This window comes from Macrobrachium rosenbergii, chromosome 47 (assembly GCF_040412425.1).
Source record: "Macrobrachium rosenbergii isolate ZJJX-2024 chromosome 47, ASM4041242v1, whole genome shotgun sequence".
NCBI classification, from domain to species: Eukaryota; Metazoa; Arthropoda; class Malacostraca; order Decapoda; family Palaemonidae; genus Macrobrachium; species Macrobrachium rosenbergii.
This window is the reverse complement of record NC_089787.1, coordinates 24,369,787-24,390,038: the sequence shown is the minus strand read 5'-3', so window position 1 is coordinate 24,390,038 and position 20,252 is coordinate 24,369,787. Positions and strand designations below refer to the sequence as shown.

The 20,252-nt window shown below is 36.9% G+C and overlaps 1 protein-coding gene across 2 annotated transcripts in view; it reads left to right on the top strand.

Moving 5' to 3' along the window:
- The first annotated feature begins 290 nt into the window (after window positions 1-290).
- Window positions 291-20,252, top strand: part of Cpsf6 (cleavage and polyadenylation specificity factor subunit 6) — a 29,803-nt gene continuing 9,841 nt past the window's right edge. Inside the window, exons 1-6 of one of the 2 annotated variants that reach the window (XM_067090305.1) lie at window positions 291-401; window positions 508-616; window positions 10,078-10,317; window positions 11,214-11,441; window positions 11,764-12,172; window positions 13,002-13,205. In XM_067090305.1, coding sequence (XP_066946406.1) covers window positions 563-616; window positions 10,078-10,317; window positions 11,214-11,441; window positions 11,764-12,172; window positions 13,002-13,205 — 1,135 coding nt within the window. In that variant the 5' untranslated portion in view covers window positions 291-401; window positions 508-562. Of the gene's footprint in view, window positions 402-507; window positions 617-8,835; window positions 9,740-10,077; window positions 10,318-11,213; window positions 11,442-11,763; window positions 12,173-13,001; window positions 13,206-20,252 lie in introns of those variants that run through there. The other variant, XM_067090306.1, reaches the window with a different exon arrangement.

Genomic DNA, 20,252 nt, shown 5'->3' with positions numbered 1-20,252 from the left:
ACGTAATCAATCGATCCCCAACAACGTCCTGAAAGGAATTACGGTAAATTCTGCCCCGGGGAAAAGCTACCAGGTTTTCTAAACTATTTTTATATCTGTAGATGTAAACGAGCAAAGCTTCATAGTTGCCAACCATAATAAAACCAATTAAGTCAAATTTATTACCTTGAAAATGGAAATTAGTTGTTTTATAATGACCATAATGTCGAATAAAATTATCATTAAGGTTTATAATGATATTACAAGTTTATTTAACCAATAATTTGTTTTTTTAAATGAAAGACGTCACATCAGGGGTTTCGCGCCGACCTGGGAACACTGTCTGGAGGAGTAGACAACAAGGTAGCCGGACGCCATTTCTCGCCGATAGGAAAAATACACAAACCACCGTGACCTTGAAGGTAATTATGCAGGACGCCTCGCCCTCTCGGTGAAACTCGAGTGCGTGAAAACTCGAGGACTGTCTAGAACCCCAAGCGAGACCCTGATACCCAAATATCGTTGCAGGAGATCCAGAAAAAGAAGGAGGAGAGAGAGAGAGAGAGGCTTCGCCAGGGGAGCAATGGCGGACGTGGATATTGATCTGTACGACGACGTGGAGCAGGACTTCACCCAAGTAAGGCGGACGTCTCCCCTTTTTCTGAGTCTTGAGTGCGTTTTGACGCGTGAAATGGTTTTTCTGTGCCGTTTGGGTTCATTTTAGACTGGATTTGAGATGATATAAAGGCTTGGTGGTGTACCTTAGGCCTAGGCTTCTCCTTCTCGAGACTTCACGTTAGGTTGCGATATTTCCGTCGCATTTTTTTTTTTTTTTCAATTTCCTTGATGCGATTGTGCATGCCCGACCCACAATATAACCTTAAAATGCCCAGAATATCTTGTAAATTTAAGATACCCTAGTCCGGTAGCCTGATAGGCCTATTTTTTTGGGGCTGCTAAACCTTTCCGTAGGCCTACCTAGCCTGTCCCCTTCTGTAGCCGTAGGCAGTTGCGCAGTCTTAGGGCCAGGCTGGATAACAGAGGAAGTCTTAGTGTCTGTAGCCTGGTTTTAAGTCTGTCATGTAAAATACTCTGTATCTGAATAGGCTAGGTCTAAAAAATGTAGGATTGGGGCCTAGGCCTATACGAAGGTAAAGGTTCGTTTCTGGTCCGAATTCCAATTCCACTTGGCGGCTGTTGCTGAGCTCGGCGGAACGGTGGTTCGTCCACGCTGTTTCGCCTTTAGTACTAGCCCCTTGGGGGCAGCGAATGTATATTGCCGTGTTTAGTACTAGCCCCCAGGGGCGTCAGATGTATTCGCTGCATTTAATACTAGCCCCTGGGGGGTCGGAGTCCCTTTAAAAGTCCCTAAGTGCATATCACTAAATTGAAACTCTGGAAAAATTGTAAATCATTTACATAAATTTTAAAGAAAAAACCATCAATTATTTACATATATTTTATTTATCGTGATAAATATTAGTTTTGCAAATATATTTATGGAATATTTATTTTTTCATCTTATGAAGATTCGAAAGATACAATAAATCAAGTAGGGATGTTCGGACCGGAAACGAACGTTATCCTATAAAAGGCCAACACAATTGTGGCCAAAGGACTTGTCCCAGGCCCATACCCACGGGATTAACGTTAGAGGGATTCGAGAGTCGTTCTGAGATTTAATGTTTATGGTTCCTTACCCGAGACCACCTCCAGGCTCTGGTCGTCATAGGCCTATTCTTGTGCCGTGAGCGTGATGAGAATTTGATAGGCCTAGGCGTGATTTAGTTAAGATCTTTTTAAAGTAATTTACATAAATAGATTATTCTAGCAAAAAAAAAAAAAGCTTTGCCACTTTTTAGGCAGGTCATTTTTCATTAGACTCCAGCCGCCTCCCACATTATAATTTATATTTTTCGAGGGTAAGGCACATCAAAACAAAAAGTTTCTTCTCAGTACATAACCTTCGCAAATGCTTAATAACAGAGGAAAATATTTAATCAAATCACGACTTGCAAGACAATGCCAACACCCTTAGTTTACGTTAGGTTGGATTTTTAGGGTTTTATGGTACCCTGTCATTTCCTAGCCATTTTTGCATGAAAACCCCAAAGTGGTTTTCCGTGCAAAAATGGCTAGCTGGAGTCATACGAAATGGCTGGCTGGAATCTTCCGAAAAATCACCTTTTAGGCACCCCTAAGGTAATTTTGATTCAAACTGAAATCGGTATCAGCTTATTAATAGATTTTTTCTTTAAAAACCTGTAATTTCTCCACCCTAATTCCTTGCCTAAGTTCCTGAGGCTGTTTGTTAGTCATGGTAATAAACTAGGCTAGAGCAGCATGTGACGTTGGCCCATGTTAGGCCTATATTCCACGACTGCAATTTAGTCAAATGCTTACTGTGGAGGTCTACTTTCAGAGGCTCTCAAGTTAGAAATAGTTGGAGGAATAGATTTTTATCTTGTCTTGGGTTTGTGGTCATTGCAGTACATTTATGAATTGGTTTTGAATCTCTTGTTTTTAGTCAGCTTCGTAGAATAGTGTATATATAAATGGCTATACATTTTCTAATGTATTTTTGTGATATAAATCTAATTACATTTTCTTCCCTTCGTGAATTTTGCCATTTCTGGTCATGCTTGACCCTAGAATCAATTCTCTGAGTCTCTCTCTCTGGTCTGTTTGTCTGTCTGTCTGTCGAGCATATTATGAGGGTATTTTCTTTGCACCGCAAACCCTTTGTATTCAAAGGTGCATTTTATTTAATGCTGCCTTTTGGCTGAGTTGACAAACTTTAGGAGTACAAAAGAGTTAGCTTGCTTTTGCCCTATACAGTATAATATTAGCTTATTTTTCTTTAAATTACAGTTTTAGTTTTATTAAAGACATTTGGTGCCACCTCCTCTTAACTTCCTGCTAATCTATAATGCAGATTCCTACTGGGTCACAAGGGCTCAGCCCCTCATGGGCACCCCTTAACCAGCTGCAAGTTATTACTTATTTACCCATCTCTGTCACTAAATCAGAGACATACGCTGATAATTTAACATACCTTACTGGAGCACAATCTTGGGATCTGTGCAATTGTCAGCCAAAGAAGCTGGTAAAAAATGGACTTCCAGTGTACAGTGAAGTAACCTGAGTGCCAGAAATCAATGAAATATGTATATGCACTAGAAACAAACTTAGATTACCTGTTCACAGATGGATATACTGTACACTGAAGCTTTTTGGCTCAAAATTTGATTGTGAATTTTCAAATTGATAGACCCTGCCTTTCTGTCATGGGTGGATGGTTGCAGAATTGAAATATTTTCCAGTGGCTGATTATAATACAATTCAAGCTAATTAGCTTAGTTAGAAAGGAGAGAGTCACTTAGTACTTAGAAAAAAAGAACAGGCAGATGTTCACATTTTGTTCAGTTGTTGTATAGTAGTTGGTTAGTTACAGTACCATATAGTTCAATTTTTAGTCTTTTGTAGTAAGACTAATGGGGGTTGATTTAAAGAATGGTAACAAAAATATGACCTTTTTTTTTTTAAGTAATTTTTTTTTTTTTTTCAAAAGTTGTCAGCATTGCTTTAGTGGGAAATATGTTTAATTACAGTGTATTTTAAGTAAACAGACAAGGAAAACTTGGCACTCATGGTTACCAAGTAAGCCAACATATTTGCCAGCTTATAAAATAGCTTTTGAATGCTATACCTTGTGAATAACAGTAATCCTGTTGTGACATTATTGACACAAAGTTACAGTATCTGGTAAGAACGATAGCACAGGACCATAAGAGACATGGTAGGGTAGGCTTTTTTTTTTTTTTAATGCACATACACAGAATAGTATTCTAGGACTCCTGTTCCTGGTTTCTTTGTTATGTGATGAGTGTAGTGGATGCAACTCTATTTGAAATGGTCATTATTTGCTTTCGTTTCCCGTATGCCAAATGGTACTGATGCTTTTAAAAAGACCGAGAGAGGATTAGGATATGCTACCATCTGTGAAGTAATACAGTACAGCCAAAAATAAAGTCTACTTTTATGCTCAGGTTACAATGAGCAGAGAAAGACTACAGTAGTTAAGGTTCATTATAAGCATATACTGTACTACAAATAGCAGACTATATGGGTATTTGACAGTATATGCTCCAAGCTTCCTTTTATGCAGCACTTGAAAAAGTATCGAATACTACCAGAAAGATAGCTATTGTTTGGAAGGGTGCTTGCAGTATTTCAAGTTTGCCTGAAGTATAGCCGTGGAGTATTATTTTTAATTTGGGAGTTGTCAATTTAAGATTTGTAATCTCATGTCAGAATTGCTTGAATAAGGAGTTTCCTTTTGCAATTGGTGGTAAATATGATGTAGATGGGAGGAATAGTTTTTTATCCATTTTCTGTAGTGACCTCACTATCGTCTGTAGTGTGTGTGCACATGCCTGAGTGAATGTTGTTTCTATTTTAGCCTCCTTAATCCATTAAGTTGTACCAGTGACAATGGTGCTCAGAATAGCTCTTAAGTCCTTTATCCCATTGCTCTTTTTGTTATCATACAGTATTGATGGGTGGAAATGTTCCTGTGCGCCCATGCATGCATGAGTGTGTGTGAGAGAGAGAGAACAAGTGACAGGGTTTCTTGCTCAAAGAAATAAGGCAGTACGTATATGATTTATGGGTTTGTAAAATGTTATAGTAGATGCTTGTCAACGGTGGGATTTGGTCTTGCAATGTTAAATTATCTCTATACATATAATTAACTAAAGTATACGTCTGAGATTCAGCAAAGCACGCTATTACGCAGATGAATAGAATTCAGTTGGTTTAAATGTGACTTATTCAACATCACTTCAGGAATGCCAAACCATGTGGGCTGGTAGGTTAACATCTTAGCATATGAAATCACAGTTTTTAGCACAAGGTGTGAGTGTGTCACTGTACATGTGCCTCCAGCTACCTGAGTCCTGCTGATCACTGCTGAACTTTGTAGTGGGTCTTTTAATCCCCTCCCTTCTTCATTTGCAGCATCTTTGTTTTCAGTGTAAAGTAAACTTCTTGCTTATCACTGTTACTGTTCTCTCATTATTTTTTTAATGCTGGTTTTTCTTTTTTTTTTTTTTTAAAGACTCCTCATTAAATGTAAATATAGAACCACTACTGATAGGTCATTTAAGTAAAAATTGAACTACCCAGGCTTTTTAGTGAGATACTTGTGCTAAAGTTTCTTTAGGAATTCAGTATTTTTCCCCCTCTTTTTATAAGTCGATTATTTTGACATTCATAGGCATTACTTTTTAAACACAGCTTGTGAGCGTAAAGCTTAGTGTCTGAGTCATGACATGATATTTTTCATGCTGGTCAAGAGATTGACTACTTAAAAACATGAGTAACAGGAGGACTTTTATCATGTCAGATTTGCTTGTCCTTGTCAGCTTTTTCATGTTGTGGCTCAGTTTTCAGAAGAGAAGAGAATATTTTTATATATACATGCTAATCCTTAACTAAATTCATTCGTTTCATAGTCATACATATTTGATACCAGTGAAACGATGGGGTATGATAAAAAGAGAGTTTTCACCAGTCGTGACCTTCAGATTGACAGTTCGGTGTTGTTCATTCCAGGATGTGAAATGAGCTGGTATGAAACGAACTCCTGCGAAGTTTCTAGTCCTGCACCCTCCATCATTCTTCATATATTTATATATATTTATATATCATTATTATTGTCTGAAACTTAATTTTTGGTTTGGTTACATGTTAACAATTCCATCCTTGCTGGTTTGAATTCTCCTAGGTAGAATTTCAAATATCTCACTCTCTCTGCCAAATGTAGATCTCTCTGGATCTTTAGGAACGTTATCCAAAGACAGTTCGTAAGCATTTTTTCCTACATTAACTTTTGATATCTAAATCCATTGTTAAATAATATGCATATGTTAAGGCACTCTCAAGTGGCATTGTGAAAGTTGGCCTGAATATTTTACTGTGTTATCTTGCTTTTCAAGGCTGTGAAATATTCCAGTTTTTCCTCTCCAGGAAGCTCAATATTTGATATGTGATTACAAAAATGACATGTAAATAGATCTAACATCTTATGTTTATTAAGGAGCTATTGTTCAATATAACAACACGTGAATGGTCTGTACAGTTTGTGATTTTAGGGTATTTTTTGTGCACTGTATACACCAATCTAAATGTACTTCAAAAAGAAAAGTCTGTGGAAGATATCAGGTGGCAAAATTCCTGTTTGGTTCATTGGGTTATAACCGAGGAATCTCGAGAATATAGTTGTTAAAACCCTTTGTGTCAAAGTACCTTTAGGGGTAATATTAATATATAAAGTTTTTGCCTCTCGTTTGAGATTCCACATCCAGGGATGCTTGTAGATAAGTACAGTGTGTGGTGTATGTTGTTGAAGGATTTGTGCCATAGACTTCACCATTTTCCTTAAGGTTGTAGACAAGAGTTCTTTAACTTTCTTGACATCTTAGTTCTTGGTAAAAATCTTCGAGTACAGCCCTTGAGGTCGTAGTGAAATTAGAATAATGTTTACTAGCCTTAATGTGAGAATAATATACAAGGAACTGTTTATAATTTTTAGTGCTTCAAGTCTTATTGGCATCTGTAGCTGTCCGTGACACTGCTGTTATCACCATGCTATATTTTTTCTTTATTTCACTTATAATTAATTTTTATGGGTTTGCAAAGGATTCTTGTGCCTCGTTTGCTAACTTGTACTTTGATGAAGTATATTTTTATCATTGAGTGTATGAAAGTCACTTTTGAATATTTTTAAGCTTCAATCAAAGCAATTTTGGTTCCATACCTTCAGTGCTGGCTCTACTGTACAGTAATTTTATGTATTATTCAAGAATTTAAAGTACTGTAGAGGGTTAGAGAATATTTTGCAACAGTTTAATATGTAATAAGTTGAATTGGCTGGTAAAAGTTATAGTACAGAAAAGTTATTTTCAGTTATTGGAGTTGAATTTTATTAGTAAGATGTGATGCCAGTTCGATGAAATGCATGACCGGTGAAGAGGTAGTGTGGGGTTTGTGTGCATACAAAATAAGTTGAAATCTCTTGGGGCAATTTTGTAGGTGTTGATCCGAGTGTCTGAAATGCTGATCAGAATGTTTGAAGTTGTTTGTGCCCAACAGCTAATCTAGTTCCAATATGATTGTTGCTTTTTAAATTGTGTCATTCGAATGTTTCCATGTGAAAGTATGACCTAGTACTTTATGTGAGATATGCTCTTATAACTTCTCTTTTGGCCACAACTAAATGAGGTATAAACAGCACTTCATCAGTGTTGTGAGAATCCTTTGAAAATCTTTAGAGATTAATGCCATTGGTAAGTAATTCGTTTTTGGTCCTTTGGTCCTGATAATTCATTGTTTATTTTTTATTTTGAAGTGCAATACAAGAAGAGAACCTGATACCTTTATTCTCTTTTTATGAATATAGTTAGATATTTGATGTATAGTAGTAGTGAACAGGCCTACTTCAAGGTTAAATGGTCTTTAGAATTTAAAGTAGTTGATTAATGCAAAAGAGTGAAGCATAGATGTTCTATGCCCTGAATTTCTCTTCATTGGATATGAACTGTGTTTTTAACATGAACTATACTGTATCTTGTATAAAAAAAAAAAGAGGTGTGGTATTTTATAAAGGTTGTCAGGTATGATCATACAATGTAGATTTAACATCTTTTTTTTTTTTTATTTTTTGTTTTATTGAAACTTGTAGGTACTTTTTAGGAGTTCATAGGACCGGGAACTTTGTAACCAGCAAGGATGGTGTTCTAGATATGTAAAAAAAGAAAAAAAAATGCTTTGAACAAAGCTGCTTATTGTTAAAAGATAGAATAATAATTTAGAAAGTAATTATGATACATGGTAATTATTTGCACCATGATATGCTTAATAAACAGCCTTTACCAAAAAAAAAAAAAAAAAGTCATGAAATGATTCATGATTCTTTGACAAATATTTCGTAAGCTTAGTATCTGAAAGAAATTAATCTATAATGTAATTCTTCCCTCTAACCAGAAACATAGATAACATGTAAACTTAAGGCAAACTATATTTTAATGGAGAAAGTGTGAACTTAGTCCATTTTCTTCTAAAAACCTCATATTTGTGTGACTTTTTGTATTTAAATCACAGAAGAATTTCATATATAGTGGGCCTCTGTGCATTCATAAAGTATCTGCCATAGTGTGGCTTAAAAATGTATCATGTTTCTTGGTAAGATACATTGGCAAAGTCCAGCATTAAATAGAATGTTGTGAAGATATTCAGGTTTCAATAACTGATGAACACAGACAGGGTTTAGATGATACAAGAAGTAATAATTTCATAGCTCACTTTTGATTTGAATTGGTGTTGACACCGAATCTTGTCAAGTTATGGGGAGTGTCGGGGAAGCCTTGCGTTGTTTACTTTTTAGACATTTTTTTAATGACTGAATTATGAGAACTTTTTGTTATGTTTTTTGTAGATAATCAGTCTGGTTAAACCACCTTATAATAAGTCACCAATCTACCAGATTAAAATTTCAGGCTAATTGTTGTTCTTTGCAGGAATGGCAAGACAGCTGATTTTGTTTCCGATATTCATGACATTTATATATACATATTTATATATATATTTTGATAGTCTCCATGTTCTGTTTTGTTTTTTCTTGTAATGTGTATACAGTTTTGACTGGATGTACTCACTTCTGAGCTTGTTAGTCACGACCACAGCTCTGTGTGCCTTTATGCTAATGGATGTACAATGAAACAAGATCAGATGATTGATTGATTCCATTGTTACTTGTTAACAGAAGTTAGTATTTTCAGTTGATGACTTCATGTTCTTTTTGCTTTATGATACATGACTGTGGTCAGTTCTGAAGTGTTTTTGTATGTTATGAGAACGTTCAGAACTGGTGTCTATTATCATTTATATCATTATTATTATTATTCATATAACATTTGTGACTTGTTTAATGACATATAAGGAATATAGCATTGCTTTATGGGTGGGACAAGACATCGGTGATTGTGTTCCAGTCCTGTCAGCTTCTTAATGGACTCGGGGAGTTTAGTATCTATAAAGTAGTATAATTTATGCTTAAATCCTCTTCAAGTCCTACAAGAAGTAGTTACAGTGATTGCCATATTTGGTTTGCCTTAAAAGGAGCAGTTGGCTATTGGACAGATATCAACGACTTAAATATGCCCAGATTTGTTAGTATCATGAAGACACTTCTATTTTTCACCATATTCTAAGTTTTAAAAATTGTGCTGATTTTCAAAAGGGGACCATGACATGTCATCTCTTGCAGTCTCTACACAATCTTGTTGATGGTTGGTATTATGAAAATGTTTGAAAAGATTGAAAAACCACCATTGGATGGTATGTATGTAATTGAAATATAAATTATTTTTAAACTGCATTGCACCACATTTTAAATAAGCCGTACCTTGTAAAGAAAATATTTGTGTAGTGCGGAGTTTGCTGTCCCCTTATGAAAGAGGTTACATTATGTCTTGTTCCATCTGTGAAACAGTGATATAAAAACATACTTAGAATATTTTATATGGTAGAATGGAATCAGTATTTTGTAGGGATTTTCCATATGTAAAGCATGTGTGAAATTTTAAGTTATGGAAGTGAACACCAACACTGTTTTTGTATGTGTACAAAATATGCACTAGTTTATGATTAACAGTTTGTAATTTTATGATAAACATATCGAGGACTTGATACACACATGGTAAGATATCGCTGCTCGACTACGTAGATCTCTCTAATGCCAGTTTTCCCCTGTGTGACTTTTATATGAATTAGTAAAAGAAAAAAAGTTTTGGCTCCGTCATGTCTGGTACTTGTTTTCAAACATTACTTAAGTAAAGATGAAGACGTTATTTCAGAAGTTACTGTAGTAGTTTGGCAGTTTATTTTAGCTTTTACTAATTAGTGCTTAGACATTTACTGAGCCTCTCTCTAATGAAAGTTATGAAGAGGTTAGAAATCGTATGAGTGAATAATAATGCTTAGTCAAATCATGCTCAGTGAAGCTCTAACAACAAATGACTTCCCGTTGTTATTTAGGATGACTTTGCTGACGGGGACCTGTACGATGCAGTCCTCACAGGTGGAGGAAGAGAGCGGGATCGGGAAGATGCCAGTCCAGCCCCACCAACCTCAGAGCGCAACGGAGGGTCTGCTCCCTCACGACAGTCTTCCCAGTCGAGAGGTCGCTCAGTTTCGTCAGAAGATAGGGCTGCCTTTTCAGGCCCAGTTCCACATAGTGGGCGCAAGTTCCAACTCTATGTTGGTAACTTGACATGGGTGAGTCATGCTGAAATTGTTCGTGTGATTGTCATGTTCTTATATTTAGCATGTTCATACCACACAAGGTTATTGTAAGCAAGTATGTTCATATACTGTATGCATGAGAAGTGGACAAACATGTTTAACATAGTTGTCAATAACCCAGTCCGTATCAACGGACAGTGCCATTCAACATTAAAGATATAGTTCAGTAATAGTTTCTCAAAACATTTCTGCAAGATACCAACTTTGAGAACAGAGGAACAGTATTACTTACATGCTTCTCGAAAGTCAAGTTCTATTCAAAAGTTACACCAACAAAAATCTTGAAAAGTGTTGCTGACATTTAATACCATATCATTTCAGTGTTAAAAAAGGATAAAAGGACAAAAACATTTTGGACTGACTAAATGTCATACTTAGTTATACAGACACCACCCTACGAACATTCAACTTAAATATTCAAAGATACAAACAAATGGGATTGCAAATTAAAATTGTGTTCAGAGCGCTCCCCTTTACCACCCATAAGTTCAAATTTTGTTTTGCACGCGTATTCTGTACACATAGTTAGTATTGTATGTACAGTGTATTGTGCTTTAGGATGAAAAAAATACAGTACTGTATTAACTTTATATCTTACTGTACTTAAATAGGGATAAAAAGTAGAGTAACCAACTTGCAAACAGTTCAGCATACAAATGGCCATTTGGAATGTAACTCGTAAGTAAGTAGGGTGGTGTCTGTGTTAGTTTCATGCCCCAAAGCCTACTCCCCTCGTGAATAACTTCAGACACTTGCTTTGCAAGCTTTTGAGCTTGTTACATATAAATGTGCTCATTTTCAGTAATAGTATGGGAAGTCTTGTTCTTTTACTTGACACAATTTTAAACCGAATGAATTCTTGTTTTCAGTGGACGACAGACAATGATGTTGCCGCAGCAGTGAAGAGTCTTGGTATATCAGATTTTTTGGATGTCAAGTTCTTTGAAAACAGAGCAAATGGCCAGAGCAAAGGCTTTTGTGCCATTTCGCTTGGATCAGAGGCAAGCAGCCGTATCGTGATGGAGAAACTGCCAAGAAAAGAAATCCATGGGATGAACCCCGTGGTTAATTTTCCAAGCAAACAGGCTCTCAATCAGGTGAGTGTTTTAACATCTATTCCTTGAAGGTTGTAATTTTAACATGATTTAACATAAGAGTTTTTCATATACATGAATCCAAGGAATGCAGTTTCCTCACTCCCTTGCATTTTGGAAACCACGTAGTACTGAAATTCATATGTACTTCAAGTTGTCGTGAAGGTAATATGACGGAGCAGCAACCAAAATTAGGTACAAAAGACTCTCATTGTTTTAGAAAAGATTAGTTCACATAGCAGAAGAGTAACTGAATAGATTATCTTTTTGCTGCGAGTAGTTTTAACTTGTATGTTATTCCTTGTAATGACTCTTTGCTTTCTAGTTTGAGGCGCAAAGCAAGACCCGCTCCAGCCCTCAGCACCAGCAGCGAGGGGGCCCTGGTGGACCAGGAGGTCCGGGGGGTCCTGGAGGGCCACCTGGTAGCCATCCAGGTAACCATCCTGGTGGACACCCTGGAGGCCCAGGTGGACCTCGCATGCCCCCACCAGGTCGAGGCATGCCTCCCCCTGGCATGGATCATAGGCCGCCAGGTCCTCATGGGCCTCATGGTTCCCATGGTGGTCCACATGGCCCTCATGGACACCACGGACCTCCTGGTCCACATGGCCCCCCAGGCCCGCATGGTCCTCCACATGGGGGACCGCCTGGCCCACATGGACCTCCTAACATGGGACCGCATCATGGACCTCATCAAGGCCCACCCCGAGGACCACCACCACATAGTATGCAAGGTTAGTTTACGGAAGGGTTGTCGTCAGTATATTCCAGTATCTTACCCTAAAAATACCTCTGCACATATTTCTTTCAGAATGGCACTAAAGTCATTTTGCACTTGTCATACTAGATGCCTATTTTTCCTACAAAGGATACAAGCTTTCGCCTGTTGGGGATAGTGCCATCTTGCTGTCCACCTTCTCTAACAATTATTTGATAGTGCAGCTTCGAGGTTTTCCTCCTGTAACACCTCTCAGACCTACTTACTCTGTTTCCTCTCCATCTCTGAATGACCTCGTAGTCCCATTGCTTGGCCTTTGGCCTAAACTTTATATTCCTTTCCATTGCTATACAAGCTTTCGTCTTATGTACAGTATAAATAATGTAGTAAACCAGTAGTTTTAATTAAGGAGTGGTGTAATTTTGAAATTGTCAGGATCACTGTGGTAAAGAGCCATGTGGGTTCCAGGATCTAAATGCATAGAACATGTAGTAAAGAGTAGCAACTGCCCCTCTCTCGAGGTTGGATATTGTAGATACCTCAAAGATGAACTAAATAATATGGTATTATTAAAGGCTTTGTCTTGATTTGTGACTTGATTATAAAGTGTCCATTAAGTCATTGTGATATTCAGGTGTCATGGTTGTGGTTGAGAATCTGATGGCTGTTCTTTTTCTCTTGCTCTTTCTTCCAAACAGTTGATTTATACACTGAACTTGAAGACTAATTGTTGGAATTGTCTGTCAAGTTGTTACTTTCAGTTGTAAATTATATGTTTTGCTGTAAAGGGAAGTGTTGATAATTAGTAAGAAAACTGCACTTTCTATTTTTTTGGTCTTTTGTAGGTCCTGGTCCAAGAGGTCCCCCACCAGGCCATATGCAAAGACCCGTACACCCAGGAGGACCAGGAGCGCCTCCACCAGGACCCCCTCGAGGCCCCCCACCAAATATGGGACCACCCCCAGGTCAGCAAGGACCCCCACCCCCACGTGGTCCACCACCACCAATTGATCCCAGGGCTCCACCACCTAGACCAGATTTCATACAAGGTAACCTTGGTGTAAAAGTCATTGGTACAAGTACTGTAGTTGAGGTTGCATGCTCATACTTTTAACAAGAGTAAATATGAGAGGTGCTGCCTCAAGCTGTTGTTACCTCTGTATTGAATTTTGTAGTCCAGTTTACAAGTTCTGCTTGACAGTAAGCGCATGCAAAGTTGGAAGCCTCCTGGGCCCTCATGGAATAGATAGTAGTAGTTTATATCATTATTCAATAATCCTTTCAGATGATTATGTGTGAGACCTTTGACTAAATTGGGTTGAGGGAAACCATTTTTTTTAAGTTGTTGGTGTTTGTTGGCAGGTGGCTTTCCTGCCACGAGCAGCCCTCCTACGGTTCCCCACAGCTTGGCTCTCCCCACGAGGCCGCCAATGGGGCAATGTACCCCCACCACAGAAATATATGGCAGTGGTAAAGCTATGCAATTGCAGTTGTCACTGCGTTGGATACGAGATGTGTGTGGTGTGGGTTGATTCATTTTCCCTTTATCCTTTACTCCAATGACTGATTTTTAAGCAAAAGGAACTTTCCATTTAGACCATAGTGCCTGGTTTTGTTTTTAGCCATGTTTATTAACATAAGTAGTTGGCACTAGTCAAATCATGCTATCCTTTATTAGAACTTGTGTTAAATTTAACATATTTAGTACCAAAGGGAATAGCATGCTCTTGTTATTAATGTTGAATTTACAGACTCCAGTTTTTTTAAATATTTAATATTCAGGAGTTGATCCATAATTTGCTCTGTTCTGTTATGAACATTATTTTTCTTGCCTGTTGTATTTTAACATTTTGCCTACATTTGTATACCTTGGCCAGTTTTATAATTAATTAATGATGGTAAAGTGGACACAAGCTTATTTGTTCCTGGAATGTTATGTTGAAATTTACTGCACTGCTGTAAATAACATGTTTGTGTGAGCAGTTAGCTCTGCTGTGTTGTAGCCATTTACAGACAGTAGATTTTTTTTTTCGAGCTTTGTGAATTATATAAAACAAATTTATGTAATCAGGAGTGAATATTTGAAGAAGCAAGAATTGAAAAAAGGCAGACTTAACAGCATGTTAGGATTTCCCGAGTGGTTTTATTGTGAAATTATAAGCTAACTTTCAGTTGAGGAAAAAATTCAAGAAACTTGTACTGGTGTGAATGTAATATTCAGGGTAGTTGCATAATCGACCCATTTGTGACAGGTTTAGTATGGTTATTTCTTCTACAGTAATTTAGTCAGTTTCACCTTGGGAATTGCAATCTGTCCCCCCCTCTAATTTCTCATCTGTTCCCCTCGCACAGCCCCCTTCAATATCCACATTCACTAAAGACTTGAAATTGGATTCTGTGGACTGATTAGACTTCTTATAGTGAAAACTTGGACAGTGATATCAATGTTGTTGTTGTTACTAATCAAGTCCTCTTTTGTAATTAATGAAGTGGTCATTGAAGTTGATCCAAGTTTCTTATTGTATTTCTTTATTAATCTGTTGCTTTTTGTTTGCATTGGTAAAATTGACTGATGAGGGAAAAACAGAATTTATAATATGCTCTTATTGACCAAGAGCTGCTGCTCTGTCGAGTAGATTGCAGTTCTGTTCTCTCTCTCTCTCTCTCTCTCTCTCTCTCTCTCTCTCTCTCTCTCTCTCTCTCTCTCTCTCTCTCTCTCCTCTCTCTAGATTTTCTTGATAGACTTAGTGTTCTTGGGTCTCTCTCTCTCTCTCTCTCTCTCTCTCTCTCTCTCTCTCTCTCTCTCTCTCTCTCTCTCTCTCTCTCTCTCTCTCTCGACTTAATGTTCTTGATTCATCATCTGGGTTCTTCGGTATGAATAGATGGACTCAATGAAATAGGTTGTGTGTTTTTATGATAAAATTCAGTCATCTGAGCAGTAATTTGTAGCCTTTTAAAAGATATCTTGTGACTTTCCACCAATATGCCACTGTATTAAAAAGATTACAGGGATTAAGATTTGTGATATAGTATTTGTTCTGTATATAGTTGTTAATCCTTACAACTCTTGAATCATGTAAAAAAAAGAAATTTGAAAAACTACAAAAAAGAATTCTTTTACCAGTAATGTGCTATGATGTAAAGTAATGTGAGGCTTAAAGCTAACATGTACACAAGTGAAATTATCCACATAGAAATATGTAATTCCACAAGTTTACAATTTCACAAGAAATTGTACTAAACTGAACAAAAAATTGTAGGGGCTTACGGAGACAGGTTGCTGTTTTGCAAGGGAAGGATGATGGAGAAGGCATATATAATGGGAGCTGTTCATATTGGAATTTTCAGTTTCACAAATTATCATATGGGTCTCTCTGGTTTTGCAATGAAAGAGCATTTTCCTCCTATGCAAGGGAACACTGAAAAGGAAAATGAAAGGAAGACATTTCAGGTTGTGTTAGAACAGTTTCCCTAACCCTCACCAGCTGTCATGCTCAGTCCCCACTTAGTTATTGCAGAATATGAGAATTCACAAGGCACAGGTTTAAATACCATACCCTACCCTTGCCCAGACTAGCAAACTATAAATGTTGACTCTTCATAAACTCTCAGATGTAGCCAGTGAACATTGATATTCACTTTATGAAGGTATTTGAAGAATCACTTTTGGTTATCTTGGCAGTAACCATAGATTATTATCAAGTGTAAGAAAAAAATTACCAAACTTGATCCATGATTTTATACATTATTGCAAAAGTTGTCAGTCGCAATGTTTTGTTAAAGCATACTGGTACTTTACAGTGTTATTGTAGGGTGTAGGATGTTAATAATTGAGCCTAGATGTGTTGTTCATTGCTCTTTCAACTATTCACTCTAGTTAATGGTTAATTCTAGAGGGGATGTAATTGTCTAGGACAATTTATTCCCCATTGGAATATGTTCTTGATTTTTTCTGGAAACATTTCTTCATCCCATTTGTTCAGTGTTTCAGCTACCTTTCAAGATGAAGACTAATGCCAACAATGCATATTGATGATTGTTTTTAGGCAGGTACTCAGTATACATAAACACCTATATACTGTACAGTTAACATGATTTATATGAATTAAATGTTGATATTGTTTGCACATGTATCATATACAGGTGTACACAAAGGCAAGGGTCAGTATAAATGTATAACGGTAGTGCTTAAGACTTCCCAGAAAAAAAACTTACTCGAAATGGTAAAGTACTACTAATATGTGTTTTCTGTAATGTTAAATTGTTATTGTAATTATGAATGCAGTTGAGGCTTTATAGCAGTGCTAGTAGTCTTTAATAATCATATCCTGAGTGTACACGAGTATAAATACAAGTTTTCAGAAACACTCCACAGTCTTGCATATTCTTGTACATGTGTGTTTGAGGGCTCTTGCATTAGTAGTTATTAACTAATAATTTTGCTGAAGCGGGGTACCCAGAAGCCTCCATTTGGCATAAGCCAACTTTATAATGCTGATGAAATGTTTTTTTGTAGCTTTATTATGGGCATCTTTGTAAATTGAGAGCTAAATTGAAGATGCTCATATCTTCTCTCTCAAGAGCTGTTCGCCTGTATGCCATTACCTCTTCCTGGCCCATTTTTGTTTACAATTGGCAAAATTCTCATAGATTTTAGAATGTGTCCAGGACATAGGTCATTGAACAGTTCAGTTGGAGTTTTGTCATTACATGAGGTAGGAAATCAGATACCAGAATTTAAGGACAGTTTTCTGGAAAACAAAATTGGACATCTCGTACAAACCCTTAATGCATATACACTTATAACTGTGGTCTTCGAATGTCCCCTGGCATTGCGCTCTTTAACAGGCAGATCAGTAGCAGTACAGCACTGCTGTACCTTGAACCTCTGGTACCCATCAGTCATCTGCCTGTATTATATATAGTATATATAAGGCATTTAGGTCAAGAGCTGCAAGTGTTTGGCATGTATGAACAAACATTTTGTAAAAGGATTAGCCATGGATACAACAGAACCTATACAGGCTGTGGACGGGCAGTACGAAGAAATGTGCGCCAGTCTTGTATCTCTTGTTGGTACCTTTACCCCCAAGTTCCACTTGAGTATCTATGGCAGTGTGTGACATCACATTGGTAAGTGACATGACAAAAAATGACTGGCTAGGTATGTCCTTAGTTGCACAATTGAACTTCCTCCTATAGCTTATGTTACCTCGCTGGTTAGGAAATATAAAACTTCAGTGTGTCCAAAGATTTAGGACCATGGCTGCTTCAAAGCTTTTTGTCCGTTCAGCCAAAACCAGTCCTTGGTCTTTTCAGACCTCTTCCTCGTGGCTGGCAAAGAGAGTCTAGTTTTTGCACGGACAACTGCAGTTTCTGTCCGGGATCTGAGTAAGTAAATCAAAGTTGGCAGTAATGATGAATGTTGGCATTCCTGTACTGTTGGAAACTTAGGCAGGTGCTTCATGGGTACCTGAGGCTGCAAGTAGCACTATTACTGATCTTTTTTCATCAGTTAGGTGAGAGTGCAGTATATGGACATTTGAAGACCATGAAAGGAGTTAAGTATGAGATGAGGTTGTGGTATAATTAAAACTGTTGATTAGGGTGCTGTGTGTTGTAAAGGAATGGGTTGTGATAAAATCCTGAGTATGACACATTAAAACTAGAAATTCTCAAGTCCAGGAAAATTGATAACAGTGGCTTTTAGGATCCTTTGCTGAAGAAGCAAGACAATTTTGTTTTAAAAAGAATGCATTTTATTCAGCTCTTGAAAAGACAAGTGTAGTTTATCATTGTTACAAAATGTCATACGGGCCCACACAATGGTAATTTTCAAATTTTCAAATTGTATATATTGACTGAGATTTTTGGGGTTCGCCACCTTGGACAACATTATGTGATGGTGGCTGTTGGTTGTTTTGTGAGGGAACCTACCTGTATCTACAGGTACACCACTGGTTTCCCAGAAAGGGATATGGCACCTATTATAATCCAGTTCCAAGTTACAATTGCATTCTAAATTCCTTCTGTTCGAAAATTAGCATACAGTATAGGGATGCCAAGGACGGGACATAATGTTGTCCGCATCTATAGAACAGTTTAAAGCAGGAAGAATTGGGCATGATCCCATGATTTTACCGAAATACAGTCGGTCCCACTTACGACAAGATTATATTCTGACAAACTCATCTTAAGTCTATTGTTTATCATTAGTTCACTTTTGTGTAGGGTAGTTTGATGGTGTCTTGTTTCCAATTCTGTCATCAAGTCCCTAGTGTACATCTAGTTATTACATTACAGTGCAGTTTGTAATTAAACAGCTGGTAGAATACCTTACTTAAATTGTATCATAGATATTTCCTTAGTGTTTTACCAGAAGCACTAATGTTAAGTCACTGCCAAAATGCAAATAGCACATAAATCAATTTGATGTGTAGTCTATACAATAGAATATGGTCTGGTATCTGTTATGACACTTGTTTTTCTCAGCTTGGGTGGTGGGAGGGTGGCAACAGAGTTCTCACATCTGTGGCTGGGTACTGTTAAGCATCACAAGATTGAGAGAATTTTTGGGAGTTTTATTTTGCATGAATTTATACCTTTTCCTTAATTTTTATTACTCTTTTTAAATGTACAGTTTGCAGTATCGTACACTTTCCAACACTTTCTTATATTATTTCTGTTGCTTGCCATTTAACAATTGGAATTCTGATGCTTATCCTACACATTCTACAAACTATAATTTTCATTACTGTTTACCAGTCAGTATGAGCAGACATAATATCTAACCATAGCAGTACTGCAAAGTGTACAGTTGGTATATGTGTATATTTAAAACAGTAAAAAATTCCTTTTATTTTTATAATAATCACTAACAATAGTTTTATATGGCTTGTTGAACTTTTGCAGGCTAAGCACACATTTATGTATCATGACGTGCAAAGTATTTCAGAGACACTAGGAGTTTTTGTCTGCTCCTTTTATCACAAAGTTATCTTAGTAATTTACCCTTAGTATTTTTCAGTATTTTTGTACAACAATAGTTTTCTATTACTGCACACTAGTATTATTAAATACATTATGTACAAGTAGTCATCCACAGTACATTATGTACATGTAATCACCAACTGTCTGATTTTACAGTAGTTTACTGTTACCGCACCATTTCATTTTTATATATACAAGTAGAAAAGGTGATAAAGAAAAGGTCTTTCTTAATGTAACAATTAAATTCACTACTGCAACAAGGTAATATGTATATGTAATACAGAACAAAAATCACGTAAATCAGAATCTTGAATCATCCATGCTTTTCATTCTTGAGAGGGAATCTTCAGCTTGATTTCCCTTTGTTTGGCTGTGGGTCGTCTTGGTCCAATTCACGAGGGCTGTGTTGAGGCACGACTTGTAGAACCTTGGGAAGTTAAGTGGGGTGTCCACTATATGAAGAAAACACTTGGCATCATGTATGTAGTATGTCTTCTCTGAATTTTAAATATTTTCAACCATGACAAACGTGTTAAAGGTTCATGCTTTACAACATTCCAAGAACTTTTTGAGAAATAATCAGCCAACCTTTTCAGTGAACTTGCTCTTCCTTTCTCTTCGTACATCCTTTGTTCTTACTTTATATTCTATAGTTGGATGGTGACAGTTTCTAAAGTACTGTATGTGTGTGTGTGTGTTTGAGAAATGGGACAGTAATCTGGAAAAGTTTTATCCCCTAATCATTTATTCAGCAAAGTTGTAAAAAAAAAAAGCTCTAAATGGTTTAAAATTCAGTTAAATTTTTGATCTCTAGGAATTAAGGAAAAGTCACAATTGGAATACCTGTGAAATCAGTGTTGCTTGACTTGTATGCAAGTCCATGTGTCATTTTACTCAACTACATGTATAGTTTCAGTAATGTAGTCTATCACTTGATACTTAAAAAATACCTAGAATGGTCTAATAATTAGTTTGTTAAAAAAAAAAAAAACTTTATGTACACCAAAGTATCTTCTGCTCTAAATTTATTCCAATTTATGCATCAGGTGAGGTAGGCTTAACATTTAATGAAGGTTTTCCACATGACAGTGTATGATGTATTCTAA